Below are 21236 nucleotides of genomic sequence, written 5' to 3' on the forward strand. Positions count from 1 at the left end.
AAGGATGTTCTTGCCATGGAGGGAGTGCTGCGAAGATTCACCAGACTGATACCTGGGATGGCAGGAATGACGTATGAGGAGAGATTGGGTCGATTGGGCTTATACTCACTGGAGTTTAGAAGGATGAGAGGGGATCTCATTGAAACTTATAAAATTCTAACAGGACTAGACAGACTAGATGCAGGAAGGATGTTCCCGATGACGGGGGAGTCCAGAACCAGGGGTCACAGTCTAAAGATAAGGGGTAAGCCATTTAGGACAGAGATGAGGAGGAATTTCTTCACCCAGAGAGTGGTGAACCTGTGGAATTCTCTACCACAGAAGGCAGTTGAGGTCAATTCATTAAATATATTCAAGAAGGAGTTGGATATATTTCGTAAGGCTAAAGGGATCAAGGGATATGGGGGGAAGGCAGGGACAGAGTACTGAGTTTGGATGATCAGTCATGATCTCATTGAATGGCGGAGCAGGCTCGAGGGGCCGAATGGCCTACTCCTGTTCCTAGCTTCTATGTTTCTATGTACTACAACCCCCTTGCAATAAAGGCCAACATGCCATTTTCCTTCCTAATTGCTTGCTGTACCTGTATGTTAACTTTATGTTTCGTGTACGAGGACACCCAAATCCCTCTGACCACCAGCATTTTATAGTTTCTCACCATTTAAAAAATATTCTGTTTCTCTATTCTTCCTACCAAAGTGATTAACCTCACATTTCCCCACATTATACTGCATCTGCCACCTCACTGCCCACTCACTTAACCTGTCTCTATCCCTTTGCAGACTCTTGTCCTCCTCACATTACTTTTCCACCTCGCTTGGTATTGCCAGCAAACTTGAGCACATTGCACTCGGTCTTTTAATCTAGGTCATAAATATAGATTGTAAATAGCTAAGGCCCCAGCACTGATCCTTGCAGCACCCCACAAGTTACAGCCTGTCAACCGGAAAATGACTCATTTATCCTGACTCTCTGTTTTCTGTCCTTTAACCAATCCTCAATCCATGCTAATATATTACCCCCAACACCGTGAGCCCTTATCTTATGTAACAACCTTTCGTGTGGCACCTTATTGAATGTCTTTTGAAAATCTAAATATACTACGTCCACTGGTTCCCCATTATCTACCCTGCTAGGTACAGCCTCAAAAAACTCTAATAGATTTGTCAAACACAATTTCCCTTTCATAAAACCATGTTGAATCTGCCTAATCATATTATGATTTTCTAAGTGCCCTGTTACCACGTCTTTAGTAATGGATTCCAGCATTTTCCGGACGACTGATGTCTGGCTAACTGGCCTGTAGTTCCCTGTTTTCTCTCTCTCTCTCCTTTCTTGAATAGCGGGGTTACATTTGCTACCTTCCAATCCACTGGGACCGTTCCAGAATCTAGGGAATTTTGGAAGATTGTGTGGGACTAGAGTCACATGTTGGCCATGTTGGGTAGGGTTTGGCAGGTTCCCTTCCCTGAAGGACATTAGAGAACCAGCTTCATTCTTACAACAATCTGGCATTCATGGTCATTTTCTGGTGTTAGCCACAAATTGCCAGATGTGTTGAATTCAAGTTTGCAACTTACCGTGGTGGAATTTGAACTAGTCCTGGGTCTTGGCGGAGTACCCAGCCATCCCAGTGTGCTCTCTATGGCAGGAGTGTGCCAGAATAACTGCAGATTTACCGGGCCACTAGATCTACTAAAGTGCTTACACAAGACTCTAACTAACAATGACAACCTGTTACTTTTCCTTGCTAACTCTATTGGCACCACAGAATCGTACAGCACAGAAGGAGGCCATTCAGCCCATCGAGTCTGCGCCAGCTCTTTCGAAGAGCAATCCAGTTTTTTTTTAAATTCATTCACGGGATGTGGGCGTCGCTGGCAAGGCCAGCATTTATTGCCCATCCCTAATTGCCCTCGAGAAGGTTAGTCCCACTCACCCGCTCTTTCCCCATATCCCTGCAATTTTTTCCCCTTCAAGTATTTGTCCAATTCCCTTTTGAAGGCTACTATTGAATCTGTATCCACCCCCCTATCAGGCAGCGCGTTCCAAATCCAAACCACTCGTTGCGTAAATTAAGTTAAATTAAATTAAAATCCTCCTTTAATACGCACCTTAAAACCTACCTCTTTGCCCTGCCCTAATATCTCCTTATGTGGCTCGGTGTCAAGTTTGGCTAGCATAGTGCAAGCCAATCCTCTAGCAGGTTCCGTCTTTCAGATGAGACGTTAAACCGAGGCCCCGTCTGCCCTCTCAGGTGGATGTAAAAGATCCCAGGGCACTATTTTGAAGAAGAGCAGGGGGAGTTCTCCCCGGTGTCCTGGACCAATATTTATCCTTCAATCAACATCACAAAAACAGATGATCTGGTCATTTTCACACTGTTGTTTGTGGGAGCTTGCTGTGCACAAATTAGCTGCCGCGCTTCCCATATTGCAACAGTGACTACACTTCAAAAGTACTTCATTGGCTGTCAAGCGCTTTGGGACGTCTGGTGGTCGTGAAAGGCGCTATAGAAATGCAAGTCTTTCTTTCTTTCTAAAGGGACCCATTACTCAGGCGCCAATTGTCATGGACAAATGGATGGAATCGTGGAACACGATCCCCCCCCCCCCCAAAAGCAGTGATGAAAATCCTGGAAAATCCCATGGGAATAAAACCTGAATTTGACTTGTTCAGTCATCATAAACTAGTGGGCTGATTTATAAACAGACTGAGTCATGTGATATAGTTACAATTGTTATAAAGGCAAACATGGCAGCCAATTGGTGCACAGCAAGGTCCCACCAACAGCAAATGAATAGAGTCATAGATTCATAGAGTTATACAGCACAGAAAGAGGCCCTTCGGCCCATCGCGTCCGCGCCAGCCATCAAGCCCTGTCTAACCTAATCCCATTTTCCAGCATTTGGTCCGTAGCCTTGTATGCTATGGCATTTCAAGTGCTCATCCAAATGCTTCTTGAATGTTGTGAGGGTTCCTGCCTCTACCACCCTTTCAGGCAGTGAGTTCCAGATTCCAACCACCCTCTGGGTGAAAAAGTTCTTCCTCAAATCCCCTCTAAACCTCCTGCCCCTTACCTTGAATCTATGCCCCCTTGTTATTGACCCCTCTACTAAGGGAAAAAGTTCCTTTCTATCTACCCTATCTATGCCCCTTGTAATTTTGTACACCTCAAATCAGGTCCCCCCTCAGCCTTCTCTGCTCCAAGGAAAACAACCCCAGCCTGCCCAGTCTTTCTTCATAGCTGAAGCGCTCCAGCCCAGGTAACGTTGAATCTCCTCTGCACCCTCTCCAAAGCAATCACATCCTTTCTATAGTGGGGCGACCAGAACTGCACACAGTATTCCAGCTGTGGCCTAACCAGCGTTTTGTACAGCTCCATCATAACCTCCCTGCTCTTATATTCTATGCCTCGACTAATGAAGGCAAGTATCCCATATGCCTTTTTAACCACCTTATCCACCTGTTCTGCTGCCTTCAGGGATCTATGTACATGCACACCAAGGTCCCTCTGATCCTCTGTCTTTCCTAGGGTCTTACCATTCATTGTGTTTTCCCTTGCCTTGTTAGTCCCTCCAAAATGCATCACCTCACACTTTTCAGGGTTAAATTCCATTTGCCACTGTTCCGCCCATCTGACCAACCCATCTATATCATCCTGCAGACTGAGGCTACCCTCCTCGCTATTTACCACCCCACCAATTTTCGTGTCATCTGTGAACTTACTGATCATACCTTTTACATTCACATCCAAATCATTAATGTAGAACACAAACAGCAGGGGACCCAGCACCGATCCCTGCAGTACCCCACCGGACACAGGCTTCCAGTCACAAAAACAACCTTCGACCATCACCCTCTGCCTTCTGCCACTAAGCCAGTTTTGGATCCAATGTGCCAAGGCACCCTGGATCCCATGGGCTCTTACCTTCTTGACCAGTCTCCTATGCGGGACTTTATCGAAAGCCTTACTGAAGTCCATGTATACCACATCCACTGCACTACCCTCATCCACACACCTAGTCACCCCCTTGAAAAATTCAATCAAATTAGTCAGACATGATCTGCCCTTGACAAAGCCATGCTGACTATCCCTGATTAATCCTTGCCTCTCCAAGTGGAGACTAATTCTGTCCCTCAGAATTTTTTCCAATAATTTCCCTACCACTGATGTTAGGCTCACTGGCCTGTAATTCCCTGGTTTATCCCTACTACCCTTCTTGAATAATGGTACTACATTAGCTGTTCTCCAGTCCTCTGGCACCTCCCCTGTGGCCAGAGAGGTTCTGAAAATTTGTGTCAGAGCCCCTGCAATCTCCTCCTTTGCCTCACACAGCAGCCTGGGATACATCTCGTCCGGGCCTGGGGATTTATCCACCAATTAACCCGATTTTGGTGGTGGTCAGTTGAAGGAGAAACGTTAGGCAGGACGGCAGGAGAACATCCTGCGCTGCTTCAGATAGTATATCATAGGATATTTTTACATTTTCCCGAACCGGCAGATGGGACCTCGGGCATGTTATGTTGGCTGACAAGTCCTGCAGTGATATTTGAACCCGTAACTCACTGGCATTTGTGACACAGCCAATTAAGACATTAAAATTACCCACTTGGTATTAGTAATAATTCTGCAGGTCTGTGGGTGGTATAATTAGCTACTGGTTTCATTAGTCAAATCAAATCTACTGACAGTTCCAATTAATAGTTACACATATTACGCTTGATCCCAATTACACGCAGCTCTTGAAATTACACTGTGGGATACAAGTGCACAATTGGTAATGAGTCCATCTCAAATTCCTCTCGCTGCTATTTTAACACCAGAATTAACCCAACTGAGTCAGAAGGCCGTGGGTTCGAGTCCCACTCCAGAGACTTGAGCATAAAAATCTAGGCTGACACTCTAGTGCAGTGCTGAGGGAGTGCTGCACTGTCGAAGGTGCCATCTTTCAGATGAGACGTTAAACCGAGGCCCCGTCTGCGCTCTCAGGTGGACGTAAAAGATCCCATGACACTATTTCGAAGAAGAGCAGGGGAGTTATCCCTGGTGTCCTGGGCCAATATTTATCCCTCAATCAACATCAATAAAGCAGATTATCTGGTCATTATCACATTGTTGTTTGTGGGAGCTTGCTGTGTGCAAATTGGCTGCTGCGTTTCATACATTACAAGTGACTACACTTCAAAAAGTACTTCATTGGCTGTAAAGCGCTTTGGGAGGTCCTGAGGTCATGAAAGGTGCTATAGAAATGCAAGTCTTTCTTTCTATATTGATATAATGTGCTAGTAAATCTCCTGCAATCACCAGCACTGGTACAATTGTCCATATAATGTACTAGTCGATCTCCTGTGATCTTACACAAGAGTCTTCAGAACAGTTCTGTAAAACGGATGATAGTGAGTTGGCAGCCCATTATGTATACCTCCACATTTTTATTTCCACTGAGAGGTACAGGGCATGGGCCTGACAGTGTTGACTGGGCAGAGAGTGGGGGGGCAGGGTGTGATGGTGGGGACTCCCATGTGTGGCAATACTGGCTTGTGACTTTCTAAGGGACCTCTCTAAACAATGATTTAGTGTTTGCCATTGGTTCCTGGATGTGCATCTCAGTGCCTATCTGTCTCTCTCACACACACACACACACACACACATCTATAAGAAAATTATTCTAATTACTTTCAAGAAAACACAGGTGGTGATTGGAGCTTTAACTCGTTTTGTTTTCTATTTGGAAACTCAAATTAAGATGAGGAAAGACACTTTTGGTCACAGTGTAAAATGAACAATATCAGATCGGTCACCCATTATAAACCTCTCCTGATTTTCCTTTCCTCAAAGTCAATATAAAGAAAAGTCGGGAGTGGTTTGCAACGGGTGGCCGATTCAATATTGTGCGGTTTACGCTGTCGCCAAAGGTTAACCTGTGTGTGGGTTTCTCTGTCTCTGCGTTGGACAGCTGTTAGCAATTACATTGCTTACTGTCAACATAAGAGAACAAATAAGAATCAGATGAAACAATGAGAGGCTGTTATTAAAAATTCAACTTTTGTAAAATGAACTCAGTTATCCTGCGGAAACATTTTTAGGGTAATTTTCACTTAGTGGGAAAGAAAGAAAAGACTTGCATTTATATAGCGCCTTGCACAACGTCCCAAAGCTCTTTACAGCCAATTAAGTACTTTTTGAGGTGTCTATTTTTAGAGATGTTGATTGAGGGATAAATATTGGCCCAGGACAACGGGAAGAACGCCCTGCTCTTCTTCGAAATGGCACCGTGGGATTTTTGACACCCACGTGAGAGAGCAGACAGGGCTTCGGTTTAATTCAAAAGCCGGCACTGCCGGCAATGCAGCGCTCCCTCAGCACTGCCCTGAAGTGTCAGCCTAGAATTTTGTGCTCAAGTCTCAACCTTCTGACTCAGAGCTGCGAGTGCTACCTACTGAGCCACGGCTGACACAGTGAGGGTGGAGAACTATTTACCCTGCCCAATTTTCCTCTCCGTTGACTGCAAGGGATAGAAAATTTGGGCGAGGGTGTATAACGGACGGCTGATCCACCACCACCATCTTCCGTTCCCGCAGAAAGTGAAAATGATCCCCACTGTCTCTCTCTCTCTGAGCTTAATGCGCTTTCTGAAATTTCTAGGACAAAAAACAAATGTTAAACATAGAAGATAGGAGCAGGAGCAGGCCATTCGGCCCCTTGAGCCTGCTCCGCCATTCAATGCGATCATGGCTGATCATCCAAATTCAGTACCCAGTCCCTGCTTTCTCCACATACCCCTTGATCCCTTTAGCCTTAAGAAATATATCCAACTTCTTCTTGAATATATTTAATGTATTGGCCTCTACTGCCTTCTGTGGTAGAGAATTCCACAGGTTCACCACTCTCTGGGTGAAGAAATTCCTCATTTCGGTCCTAAATGGCCTACCCCTTATCCTTAGACTGTGACCCCTGGTTCTGGACTTCCCCGCCATCGGGAACATCCTTCCTGCATCTAGTCTGTCCAGTCCTGTTAGAATTTTATAAGTTTCAATGAGATCCCCTCTCATTCTTCTAAACTCCAGCGAGTACAAGCCCAATCGACACAATCTCTCCTCATACGTCATTCCTGCCATCCCAGGTATCAGCCTGGTGAATCTTCGCTGAACTCCTTCCATGGCAAGAACATCCTTCCTCAGATAAGGCGACCAAAACTGCACACAATACTCCAGATGTGGTCTCACCACAAGACAGGTGTGTCCTCAGCAGAATGTCTTTTCTCCCTCACACAGCCTCTCTATTTGAAAGAAAATGCACAGAACCTCCCTGTTTAAAACAAAAGCTCCTCAGTATAAATTTCATCTGAATAAAGATTTGGAAATTTGTCCCCGCGAGCTTTTCGTCAAATAACTTGGAAAAACTTTTAAGCAGAAAGTGCTAGAAGTGAAAGAAAACAGTCCATCAGTACAGCTAACTGAAGTGTACCGGAAATTAGGAAGGCTGCACAGATTGGCAAATTACAGCTAACACAGCTGCAATGAGTCAGGGTTGACTGCTGGCAGTAGAAGATACTTGTGGCCATTCATGTTTAGAGTAACAAGAGGAAGAGAGTGTTTGAAGACCAGGACCTCAAACCCGGCACTAAGCTCATGGTCTACAGAGCAGCAGTGATACCCGCCCTGCTGTATGCCTCAGAGACATGGACCATGTACAGCAGGCACCTCAAAGCACTGGAGAGGTACCACCAACGCTGCCTCCGCAAGATCCTGCAAATCCATTGGCAGGATGGGTGCACCGTCAGTGTTCTCGCTCAGGCCAACATCCCCAGCATCAAAGCTTTGACCACACTCGATCAGCTCCGATGGACGGGTCACATCGTCCGCATGCCCGATATGAGACTCCCAAAACAAGCGCTCTACTCGGGGCTCCGACACAGCAAGAGCGCCCCAGGTGGGCAGAGGAAACGCTTCAAGGACACCCTCAAAGCCTCCTTGAAAAAGTGTAACATCCCCACCGACACCTGGGAATCCCTGGCCCAAGACCGCACAAAGTGGAGGAGAAGCATCTGGGAAGGCGCCGAACACCTCGAGTCTCTTCGCCGGGAGCAAGCGGAAGCCAAGCGCAGGCAGCGCAAGGAGCGCACGTCAACCCAAGCACCCCACCCACCCGCCCCTTCAACCACCATCTGCCCCACCTGTGACAGAGACTGTAGGCCCCGCATTGGACTAATTAGTCACCTGCGAACTCATTTTTAATGTGGAAGCAAGTCATCCTCGGTTCCGAGGGACTGCCTAAGAAGAAGAACAATAGTAGAGATTTTACACCACACACTACAAAATCAGATCCAATAGATTTAGTTTTCAGGTTCTTTAGTGCACATTGCTGCTCAGCGCTGCATGATGTTTACCTCAGTTGTACAGTACTACAATTGTACAGGGCTTTGGGGAGGCCGCACCTGGAGTACTGTGCACAGTTCTGGTCTCCTTATCTAAGGAAGGAAATACTTGCCTTGGAGGCGGTGCAACAAAGGTTCACTAGATTGATTCCTGGGATGAGAGGGCTGTCCTATGAGGAGAGATTGTGTAGAATGGGCCGATACTCTCGGGAGTTCAGAAGAATGAGAGGTGATCTCATTGAAACATACAAGATTCTGAGGGGGATTGACAGGGTAGATGCTGAGAGTTTGGCTGGAGAGTTTAGAAGTAGGAGGCATAGTCTCACGATAAGGGGTCGGCCATTTAAGACTGAGATGAGGAGGAATTTCTTCACTCAGAGGGTTGTGAATCTTTGGAATTCTCTGCCCCATAGGGCTGTGGATGATCAGTCACTGAGTATATTCAACATGAGATAGATAGATTTTTTGGAATCTAGTGGAATCAGGGATATGGGGATCGGGTGGGAAAGTGGAGTTGAGGTAGAAGATCAGCCATGATCTTACTGAATGGCGGAGCAGGCTCGAGGCGCCGTATGGCCTATTCCTGCTCCTAATTTTAATGTTCTTATTCACACAGCACAATCCAAATTCCACGCAGAGTCACAGGTCTGGGGAAAAACATTGGGAAAAATATCGGGGTTGGATTTCTGCAGGAGTTCTCCCGATCATCCGCCGTCACTTCAGCAGAAGATTTGCGGAAACCTCAGGCAGCTCGATGGAAGGAAGGGGATTCCGCGCTGCGTCTCCGGTTCGCGGCGCAGAGGCAGATACAGGCAGTGTTCATAACTGCCGCATCGGGGCGGTTACCCCGTTGTGAGCACGGGACTTCCAGGACGAGTTCCTAAAAGCTGCTTTCGGTGGGAGGGACACAGTGCCGACCATTTTTTTTTGTTGAAAGAACAGTGCCAAGAACCACCAACCTATCCTGGAGGAGCCCTCTCGAAGCTGGTGAGTGGGGTTCGGGCTGAGAGATGTAGAGCCTGTGAAATCCTCCTCATTCGAGTGTTAAGTCGTGGTTTACTGTCCAGTGAGCCTCGATACTAACGAGGAATCTTGCTTGTAGTGCCAGGCATTCTGAATGCTCTGGAAGGCCGCAGAGTAGTAAAGAATGAGCTTGCATTTCTATGGCGCCTTTCACGACCTCAGGACGTCCCACAGAGTTTTACAGCCAATGAAACACTTTTGAATTGTTTCCTAATGTAGGAAACGTGGCAGCCAATTTGCGCTCAGCAAAGTCCCCACAAACAGCAATGTGTTAATGACCGGATCATCTGTTTTTAGTGAAGTTGATTGAGGGAGAACTCCTCCTGGGGAGAACTCCTCCTGCTCTTCTTCAAAATCAGAAGCAATTGGCTGAATTTCAGTCTCGTGAGGAACACCACAGGATGATTTCAGGCCCTGGGTTTCAGATCGTGGCCCGACATGAAAGCACGGGCTGTTATTTTGGAGTCTCACTCAAAAAAAAAAGGTCGATGAAAGCGGTGGTAACTTGCGATAAAGGCAGGAGAAATGGGATTGGAGTCGGTCGCTGTAGATGAAGACTAGCACGGGTACGGGCACAGTGGGCCGAATGGCCTCGGCCTGTATTTGCTAAGTGGAGTGGTTCTTACCTGAATACTGCTCTGTGTGTTTGATCTCTTTCTTCTCCATTTATTGTACATGAAAACAATCCATAGGATTCTGCACCTAAGTTACAGAAATAAACACACATAAATTTAATAGGCTTCACTGGAAATGAAGTGAAAAACAGTTTCTATGCCAATGCGTTTAAGATAACAATAACCCCCTTCGTTAAAGCCAATATCCCACTTGCTTATTCTCTACAGGACACATCTTTACTCTAACTGACTAAGTGTCAGCTGTGGCTCAGTGGGTAGCACTCTCTCACATCTGAGTCACAAGGTTGTGGGTTCAAGTCCCACTTCAGAGACTTGAGCACAAAAATCTCGGCTGACACTCCAGTGCGAGTACTGAGGGAGGGCTGCACTGTCGGAGGTGCCGTCTTTCGGATGAGAGGTTAAACCGAGGCCCCGTCTGCTCTCAGGTGGACGTAACAGATCCCGCGGCACTATTTCAAAGAAGAGCAGGGGAGTTCTCCCCGGGGTCCTAGGGCCAATATTTATCCCTCAACCAACATCACTAAAAACAGATTATCCGAGCATTGTCACATGGCTGCTTCTGGGAGCTTGCTGTGTGCAAATTGGCTGCTGTGATTCCGACACTACAACAGTGACTACACTTCTAAAGTACTTCATTGGCTGTGAAGAGCTTTGGGACGTCTGGTGGTTGTGAAAGGCGCTAAATAAATACAAGACTTACTTAAAAGTTCGAACTTGCCTATGTCCTGTGGTAACTCCTGAAAGGGGATTCAATAGTAACTTTCAAAAGGGATAAATACTTGAAGGGGAGAAATTTGCAGGGCTCTGGGGAAAGAGCAGGGGGAGTGGGACTAAGTGGACAATTCTTTCAAAGAGCCGGCACAGGCACGATGGGCTGAATGGCTGTAAGTTTCTGATTCTATACGCTGCTAAAAGATGTATTAGCAGTGATAGGGGTACGGTAGAGACAAGGCAGGCAATGTTGTTAAGTATTATACATGGACTGCTTTCCTTGGTTTTAGCAGAAGCTTAACACCCGAGTTAAAACAGCAGAAAGATTATTATCGTAGGAACAGGCAAAGTCTTTGTCTGCTAATATCACCAACTGTGGCTCAATTGCAAGTTCCATAAAGCCATTAATATTAACTCTGGATATTGCTTCTGTTGTACTAATCATCTCTCTGCTGGAATCCCTAACCTTTTCTCCCCATTGCTAGATTCTGATGTAGTTTCTCCCACGTTCTGATAGTATTGAGAAACAGCACCGCCCAACAGGAAAATCAGGCGGGTCCTGCACCTGACGCATAATTCTCCCCGCCAAACGTTCCTTCATGCGCTACGGCCAAGCGCTGTGTCAACGCCCGTGGGACTAATTCCCTTTCTCTGATTGGTGGATCCAGCGCGTAGCAAGAAGCCGGCCATCAGCCAATCAGAGAAAGTGGAAAAGGGCCGTGCGTTTCCAATCACACATTGTAATAGTGAAGAGAGGCTTCCCACACAAAACGCTCACATGGCACACCCTCAGACTTCACACGGTGAGCGCAAACAAACAAGATATATTAGCCTACAAATCCTGATCGGTTTTGGGTATGGAATGAGCGACATTTGAAGGATTTGGGGTGTGACCCATTTATACTGGGCTTCACCCCCTTTTCTGGCCACCCTGAGGAATTCTGATTGGGCGGGGACGGGAAGGGCAATTCCTCTGTCCGCCATTTTAAGAACATATGAATTAGGAGCAGGATTCGGCCATATGGTTTCTCAAGCCTGCTCCGCTATTCAATAAGATCATGGCTGAACTTCGACCTCAACTCCACTTTCCCGCCCTATCCCCATAATCCCCGAGACCCCAAAAATCTATCGACCTCTTTCCTGAATATACTCAACGACTGAGCATCCACAGCCCTCTGGGGCAGAGAATTCCAAAGATTCACAACCCTCTGAGTGAAGAAATTCCTCCTCATCTCAGTCCGAAATGGCCGACCCCTTATCCTGAGACTATGCCCCCTAGTTCTAGACTCTCCAGCCAGGGGGAAACACCCTCTCAGCATCTACCCTGTCAATCCCCCTCAGAATCTTGTATGTTTCAATGAGATCACTTCTCATTCTTCTAAACTCCAGAGAGTACAGGCCCATTCTACTCAATCTCTCCTCATAGGACAACCCTCTCATCCCAGGAATCAATCTAGTGAACCTTTCCTGTCATAAAGACCACGTTTGGGAGGCCGGACGGAAATAGGGTTGCCAACTCTGGTTGAATGTATTCCTGGAGGTTGCATCACATGACCTTCTACCTGCAACTGCCCCCGCCCCCCCAACCCGCTCTCGCCATTGGTCGCCCGACACGTCCATCCTCACATCCCAGCCTTTCCCCACGGCCAATTGGAAAGCTGAATGCCTCTAATTTTTCTCCCAGGTGTTTGCTGGCGGTAGTGTCCTTCAGATTAATCTTTAATTCCTGGAGACTCCAGGGCAATCCTGGAGGGTTGGCCACCCTAGACAGAAGGGTTGCTGGGCTCCCCTGGCTGTCCCATCAGTTCTGCCCAGCCTAGGGCCAACAGAAAGTATGTCTGCATAATGCCATCCAAGACCCGTAAATGAGGCCAACGATATCGCATCCCACTGCCAATCAATCACGGAGAGATCGATACCCACATGGACAACGGCATGTCATTATCACAGCAGATCAGCACAAGGGTTGCGTGGAAGGACCACAAGGTCGTGGGAGGAAAGGGTTGTCCTATGAGGAGACACTGAGGACAATGGGCCTATATTCTTTGGAGTTTAGAAGAATGGGAGGTGGGTCTCATTGAAACATATATAATTCTTAGAGGGCTTGACAGGGTAGATGCTGAGAGGTTGTTTCCCCTGGCTGGAGAGTCTGGAACTCAGGGGTCACAGTCTCAGAATAAGGAGTCGGCCACTGAGGACTGAGATGAGGAGGAGTTTCTTCACTCAGAGGGTTGTGAATCTTTGGAATTCTCTACCCCAGAGGGCTGTGGAGGCTCAGTCGTAGATTTTTGGACTCTAGGGGAATCAAGGGATATGGGGATCGGGCAGGAAAGTGGAGTTGAGGTCAAAGATCTGACATGATCTTATTGAATGGCGGAGCAGGCTCGGGGGGCCGTATAGCCTGCTCCTGTTCATAATTCTTCTGTTCTTATGTTGAAATAAAAGCTGCTTTATATCAGTTATAGATTGAAGGTGGGATATTCCCACTCTTTGTACAGCTTGCTTTGGCCTGGATATAGACCTCATTCTTCTCTCTCACTCCTGTGCCACTGTCTCCTTATTCCTCAGCAGTCCTTCAATATTTTCCGGCCCTGCGTCTCACTTTTTTACCCCGCCTGCAATGTATTGCCTTCTTTTCCGTTGAGTGCATTCCAGATAGATGCATGTGTAAGGAGTCGGCGAGGGTGTGGGGAGTAACATCACCGGCAATTTTGTGATTTAGAGCAGGTGAGAGAATTTTACCACATTGGCTATTGAGGCGGAGATGAAATTTGGAGAAGTATTTGAAAATGAAGAACATAACAGGTAGGTCAATGGGATTAGAATAGAAACATAGAAGATAGGAGCAGGAGTAGGCCATTCAGCCCCTCGAGCCTGTTCTGCCATTTAATGAAATCATGGCTGATCATCCAAATTCAGTACCCTGTCCCCGCTTTCTCCCCATATCCCTTGATCCCTTTAGCCTTAAGAAATATATCTAACTCCTTCTTGAATATATTTAATGAATTTGCCTCAACTGCCTTCTGTGGTAGAGAATTCCACAGGTTCACCACTCTCTGGGTGAAGAAATTCCTCCTCATCTCTGTCCTAAATGGCTTAGCCCTTATCCTTAGACTGTGACCCCTGGTTCTGGACTCCCCCGCCATCGGGAACATCCTTCCTGCATCTAGTCTGTCTAGTCCTGTTAGAATTTTATAAGTTTCAATGAGATCCCCTCTCATTCTTCTAAACTCCAGCGAGTATAAGCCCAATCGACCCAATCTCTCCTCATACGTCATTCCTGCCATCCCAGGTATCAGTCTGGTGAATCTTCGCTGCACTCCCTCCATGGCAAGAACATCCTTCCTCAGAAAACTGTACGTGAAGGGCCAGCGCCACCACAGACACGATATGAAGAGCCAAAATATTTTGAAATGGAGATGCTTCTTCATCCTTACCTAAAACCATCGAGGGAGCACCAGCACCCACAGGGACTGCAGCAGTTCAAGGACAAGGGCACCACCACCTTCTCAGGGAATCTAGTGGTCGGCAGTAAATGTGTCCATGGCAACATAGGAACACAGGAACAGGAGGAGGCCATTCAGCCCCTCGAGCCTGTTCCGCCATTCAATGAGACCATGGCTGATCTGTGGCCTAACTCCGTGCACCCGCCCTTGCCCCATCTCCCTTAACTGGACATATTCCATGAAAAAGATGAAAAAAAAAATCTGTCCCCTCTCCCCCGCCCCCCAAGTGATTGTGTCTATGTTCTCAGATGTTTGTTGTTTCCACCAGAGTGGGTTGGGGTCGGTGAAGAGCGGTCTTTGTTGATGTTCATTAAATTGCTTATTCCGTACCCTTACTTGTCAGACTGGGTACGATCAATAATCAGGCTGCACTGGGCTGGAAGAATGCTCCCCTTATTCCCACTGCAAGGAAGAACAAAGGCTGTGATGGTAATAGTAAGGTCTCTGACGAATTTCATAGAATCATACAGCACAGAAGGAGGCCATTCGGCCCATCGAGTCTGCGCCGGCTCTTTCGAAGAGCAATCCAGTGGGTTCCACTCCCCCGCTCTTTCCCCATATCCCTGCAATTTTTTTCTCCTTCAAGTATTTATCCAATTCCCTTTTGAAGGCTGCTATTGAATCTGTATCCACCACCCTATCAGGCAGCGCATTCCAAATCCTAGCCACTCGTTGTATAAAAAGGTTTTTCCTCCTGTCATCTCTGGTTCTTTTGCCAATCACCTTACATCTGTGCCTCTGGTTATTGGCCCTTCCGCCAATGGAAACAGTTTCTCTTTATTCACTCTATCTAAACCCTTCATGATTTTAAACATCACTATCAAATCTCCTCTTAGCCTTCTATGCTCCAAGGAGAACATCTTACACAGATAGGAACGCAATAGAATTACAGGCGCCACATGACACTTCATCTACTAGAGGTAAGGGTAGGGGGCGCCCAAGTCCTGTTCACCCATCACCCCTGTGCTCGCTGTCCTACATTGGCTCCCGGTTAAGAAATGCCTCAATTTAAAAAATCTCATCCTTGTTTTCAAATCCCTCTCTGGCCTCGCCCCTCCCCATCTCTGTAATCTCCAGCCCCACAAACCTCAGAGTTATCTGCGCTCCCCTAATTCTGGCCTCTTGAGCATTCACGAGATCAATCACTCCACCATTGGCGGCCGTGCCTTGTTGCCTAGGCCCTGAGCTCTGGAATTCCCTCCCTAAACCTCTCCACCTCTCTGCCTCTCCTCCTTTAAGACGATCCTTAAAACCTACCTCTTTGACCAAGCTTTTGGCCATCTGCCCTAATATCTCCATATGTGGCTCGGTGTCAAATTTTGTCTGATAATCACTCCTGTGCAGCGCCTTGGGGCGTTCACTAATTTAAAGGCGCGGTATAAATGCAAGTTGTTGCTGTTAAAGCCGGTTATCGAAATCAACACGTGCAAACGTTACACTGAGCATCAAAGCGGGCTGCTTGTAATTAGGAAACACTTGGTACAATTAGTAAATGACATGTCCGGTGCTATTGCTCTACATGTGCCCGTGAACAAGTTCATCAGATAAGCGAGGAAACTTCAATGAGGTTCTGCTTGCCATGTTGCCATTGCAGAGACCTCCTGCACAGGAGCTGTGGTTGTAGATTGGTCACTCAACAGGATATGGGCTGGTCCTGCGACACGCACTCCCACCTGGCAAAGCTCTACAATGGGGTTGGAGCCTGGCTGAGTTTACCCCCACCCCCCGGTACCGTCCCCTCCGCGCATACTTTGCCCTCGCTATCTGAGAAGCTTCGAGAGTGTCAGCAGGGTATCTGACTAATGTTCCTGTTCAGCTGCGCGGCAGCGTAGCCGTCTGGAGGTCTCGCGCAGGCCAATCATCGGCTTCTATACGGGAGAAACCGCGCATGTGCGGAAATTTGAGTGGGCCGCGTAGCCACTTAAAGGGACCGCGCACCAAAAAAAAAGAGGGAAAATTGAATCTGACCACGGGCAACATCACAGCCGGGTCAGTTCCAGTCCTCCTCTTGATGCTCACATGGGCACTTCCATCAGGGCATGAGCTGAAGACAGTTATCGCACCCCTCTTGTCTTCCTTGGCTGGGAAAAGTTAACTCAACAAAGCTGGGAGGATCAATACTGGGATCTTACTCATGGCTCAATATCTCACTGGATAAACCCTCAGAGCTATCGAGAGTAGCTGTGTGCGGTCTTTTTAAAAAATTCATTCTGGACATCGGTAGCGAGGCCAGCATTTATTGCCCATCCCTAATTGCCCTTGAGAAGGTGGTGGTGAGCCGCCTTCTTGAACCGCTGCAGTCCGTGTGGTGAAGGTACTCCCACAGTGCTGTTAGGGAGGGAATTCCAGGATTTTGACCCAGCGACGATGAAGGAATGGCGATAAATTTTTGGTGTGTGACTTGGAGGGGAACTTGGTGGTGGTGGTGTTCCCATGCACCTGCTGCCCTTGGCCTTCTAGGTGGAAGAGGTCACGGGTTTGGGATGTTCTGTTGAAGCAGCCTTGGTGAGTTGCTGCAGTGTATCTTGTAGATGGTACACACTGCAGCCACGGTGCGCCGGTGGTGGAGGGAGTGAATGTTTAAGGCGGTGGTTGAGGTGCCAATCAAGCGGGCTGCTTTGTCCTGGATGGTGTCGAGCTTAAGTGTTGTTGGAGCTGCCCTCATCCATGCAAGTGGAGAGTATTCCATCACATTCCTGACTCATCACACTCTGATATTCTAAGTCAGGAGTGGTGCTGCTATTCTGATCTGCCACTGAAGAGTCTGATACCATTTTTGGATCTTAATGTTTCCAAAGTCATCGTTGGTTTGCATCTTTGTTTTCAAAAAGGACGTGGGTTCCCTGTTCAAATATGGGAATAACTCCTGTAAAATGCAGCCAATCATGGCTCAATAATCTGGATTATTGCAGAGAGCGCGGCGTGATTGCAGAGAGCGCGGCGTGATTGCAGAGAGCGCTGCGTTATTGCAGAGAATGCTGCTTTATTGCAGAGAGTGCTGCGTTATTGCAGAGAGCGCTGCGTCATTGCAGAGAGCACTGCATTATTGAATGGAGTGTTGCATTATTGCAGAGAATGCTGCTTTACTGGAGGTGCCGTATTTTGGATGAAATGTTAAACCCCATCTGCCTGTTTAGGTGAAGATTAACGATCCCATGGCACAATTTGAAGAGGAGCAGGGAACTCTACCGTGTCCTGATCAATATTCCTTCCTCAACCACCACCAGAAATCAGATTAACCGGTCATTCCTCTCATTTGCTGTTTGTGGGACCTTGCCATCTCTAAGTTGGCTATTGCCTTTCCCTATACACCAGCGACAGCACTTCGAAAATAGTTCAACAACAACTCACATTTATTACGCCAACCTTTAATATGAGCAAACATTGCAAGGGTCGTCATGGACTGGGATTGAGCCTGTTTGAGTGGGTGCGGAGAGGTGAATGAAATCTTGGTCAAAGAGAAGGAAGATATAGGGAGGACAAGGAGTTTGGAGAGCAAGTCCCAAAGAGTAGACAGCTCAAGGATCGGCCACCAAGAGGTGGAGAGGAGGAAGGAAGGAAGGGAGGAAGGGAGGGATGCCCAGGAGGGCCAGAGTGGGAGGACCAGAGGGGATGGGAGGGGTCATTAAGCTGGCAGAGGTCGCAGAGGTTGGGTGGGCCGGGGCAGAGTAAGGATATGGAGATGAGGACGAGGATTCGATCCATTGATGAGGTGGTGAACCAATACAGGACAATGAAGGTGGGGCTGAATGACCAGTAGGACTGAGTGATGGACAGGATATGGGCAGCAGAATTATGGATGGTTTGGGGTTTATGGAGAGCGAGGTCAGGAGGCAGTAGTGTAGTGGAGATAAAAACCCGACAACCATCTAAGAATGGAGGCCATGTTGGGGGCTTTGGGTTCTTTCTGAAGCTGAGATGAACCCGACACCCAACTTGTGATCTTATAAAATGACAAACAACCTGTGAATAAAGCTGGCAAAGCAGGAACTGAAGATTACGATTACATTTAATGCTTTTTAACCCTGAAAGTAAAAACATCACTAATTATAAAAGGAAAGACTTGCATTTCTATAGCACCTTTCACGACCACCGGACGTCTCAAAGCGCTTTACAGCCAATGAAGTACTTTTTGAAGTGGAGTCAGTGTTGTAATGTGGGAAATGCGGCAGTCAATTTGCGCACAGCAAGCTCCCACAAACAGCAATGTGATAATGACCAGATAATCTGTTTCTGTTATGTTGGTTGAGGGATAAACACTGGCCAGGACACCGGGGAGAACTCCCCTGCTCTTCTTCGAAATAGTGGCCATGGGATCTTTCACGTCCACCTGGGCCTCGGTTTAATGTCTCATTCGAAAGACGGCACCCTCCGACAGTGCAGCACTCCCTCAGCACAACACTGGGAGTGTCAGCCTAGCTTTATGTGCTCAAGTCCCTGGAGTGTGACTGTGAACCCACAACCTTCTGACTCAGAGGCGAGAGAGTGCTGCCCACTGAGCCACAGCTGACACACAATGATGTTCCTCCATTCAATTTAAGCAGGAGATTGCATCATCATATTCCAATTTCTTTACCTGTTTTTGATCATGTGCCTGTCGAGTGAAACGCTCATTGGGATTGGCTGGCGACCGGTGATGTGCTTAGTCACTTCAGTGTGCTAAAGTCAGCTGTCGAGTGACATCAGCTGGCAGCACCATGGTAACCACTGCACAGCGCAGTGCAAAGTACACTAACTGCTGACTCAAAGCCTCACCAAAAGCTTCTGTCAATTTTTAATGCATTTTACCCAAGGGCTTTTAAAAAAAAAATGGAAATCGCATTTGAGACAGGGGAGATTTTTAACCCTACTCGCTCAGCAGAAACCTGTTGGGCGGGCAGTTAAAATCGCCCCATGGCTCTTAACCTGTCCGAAAGCCGCCAAGATCGCAACACCTGCAATTTTAACCCTGCTCTCCTGAGCAGGAAGCAAGGACAGGCGCTCGGAGCCAACAGGGTCCTTCTTTACACGTGCGTGTTGCGGCCCGATGACATCATTGAGACCCGACTGTAATTTTAACTCAGGCCTGAGCAGGGGGGAATCCACCTGGAGTTAAAATCGGGGCCAAGTGGTAAAATTGTTTACTTGAGATCGGAGAGGTTATCCTTCGACTGTGCAGCCTCACCCCAACCTTTTAGTTTCAGATATTGGGGGGAAGATTCAGTATCGCCCAGTTTGGGGCGCGATTATCGGCTGTGCGCAAAGTTTAGCGCCTGGCGCTAATTATCGCCTCCGACTGCAAACTTGGCTTTCATCGCCCGAGGTGGTGATTGGAGCGCTAAATCAGGCGCTGCACACCTGTCTTAAGGCGCAAAGGCCGAGGAGCGAGGCACTAACTCAGAGCGCGAGCGCAGGCGATGTCAGTTAACGATGGAACACAAACACTCTGGCGCCGGACAGTTCTTAAAGGGGAGGGTTGATCTTGCTCTCCAGCCACACCCTGCTCATTGGAGCCTTGAATCTCGGCCTGGAGAGACCGGTGCCTAAATCTTGCAGCCAAGGACTATGGAGAGGGTGAGAGAACGAGCTCAGCACTTCAGCGAGCGGGCTTTGGATGCTCTGGTTGGTGCGGTGGAGCGCAGAAGAGCTATACTGTACCCAGAGAGTGGCAGGAGGCCTTTGCCGCGCGAGTACAGAAGAGTGTGGAGGGAGGTGGCTCAGAGAGTCTCCTCAAGCAGCATGGTGCCCAGGACCCATATACAATGTCGCAAAACGTTCAACGACCTCACTCGGGTTGTCAAGGTGAGTGTTTCTTTTTCAATACCTCTCCATCCCTCCATCTCAACCTCACTTTATGGCCGGAGGGTCTTAAAACCCCAATGCCCAACACTCATCTAACACCTATGGCCCTTTCATCAAACATGTTGTCTCCGTGTGTTGATAGAGACACTGAAGACAGGAGTTGGTTTCACAGGTGTTTACTAAACAAAGTCTGGAGGGGAACTAACTGATACAACACAATATACAGGCTTATATAGCCCGAGTGGCCATTACCGGCATTACAGTACACATGGGGCTCTTCAAGGCACATACACTACAATTCACACACGCACATTCCACACTTTGCATATACTGTAATAAGGGCTATTCACCTTTGGGAGGCACATCAGGCAAGACCATGGCTGCATACAGTAAGGGCTATTCACCTACGGGAGGCACATCAGGCAAGACCATGGCTGTATATTTACTCAGACGCCATCCTTTTTCTTGCAGGCCAAACTATCTCATAATAGGAGACAGCAGCAACGGACGGGTGGAGGGCGGCCTCAGCTGCAACCCCTCAGCAATCTTGAGGCACGTGTCCAGAGGATTGTGGCAAGCCAGGTGATCAGTCCCGTCACCCCTGGAGAGGCCGACCCCGTTCTGGACAACAATGGTAAGGTCATCACCTTTTTATCCTCTCTCCTTCCACTTGTCCCTCACAACACCAGCCTTTGACACTTTCAATCCAACTTAGTAAATCGCTGCACTCATTCCTCCCTTATTGCCCCCCTGTCCTCACGCTAAAGCCACTCTTGTACCTCCCTGCTTTCAGATGGTGATTCACCAGTTGAGGAGATGGGCCCTCAAGCTGCCAGTGGGAGTGAAGCTGCAGGCGAGGAGGAAGTGGAAGCCGGAGCATCAGCGCCACCCTCTCCCGAGGAAGCCCAATCCCACACTGGGAACACGTCTTCCCTGAAAGGGAGCAGGGGGGGAAGGGTCTGCTGAGGGTGAAGCTCCAGGACCCAGCGGGCTGCAGCAACGTGATGGGGGTAGGGAAGCTCAGGGGTCTTCTCCCCGGAGGGAGAGTAGGCCAGTGAGTCCTGCTGCACTGGAGGCAGAGGAGGAGTGGCTCATCGCTGAAATGAACACCCAGGCGGTGGACATGCACACTGAGCTCATGGGTGCAGTGGGAAGGGTGCCTGAATGCATTGAATCACTGGCAAGGAGTGTGGAGCACT

General features: G+C 48.0%; 1 protein-coding gene across 7 annotated transcripts in view; it reads right to left on the reverse strand.

Annotated features, from left to right (window-relative positions):
* The window catches only part of mapk8ip1b (mitogen-activated protein kinase 8 interacting protein 1b), a 267584-nt gene that overhangs the window by 14615 nt on the left and 231733 nt on the right, over positions 1–21236 (reverse strand). For all 7 annotated transcript variants that reach the window (XM_086008309.1, XM_086008305.1, XM_086008311.1 and 4 more), the window contains one exon: positions 10031–10106. In XM_086008309.1, coding sequence (XP_085864435.1) covers positions 10031–10106 — 76 coding nt within the window. The remainder of the gene's footprint in view (positions 1–10030; positions 10107–21236) is intronic.

Source organism: Somniosus microcephalus, chromosome 15 (genome assembly GCF_052327205.1).
Source record: "Somniosus microcephalus isolate GS21.2 chromosome 15, FLI_Smic_1.0, whole genome shotgun sequence".
Lineage (NCBI taxonomy): Eukaryota > Metazoa > Chordata > Chondrichthyes > Squaliformes > Somniosidae > Somniosus > Somniosus microcephalus.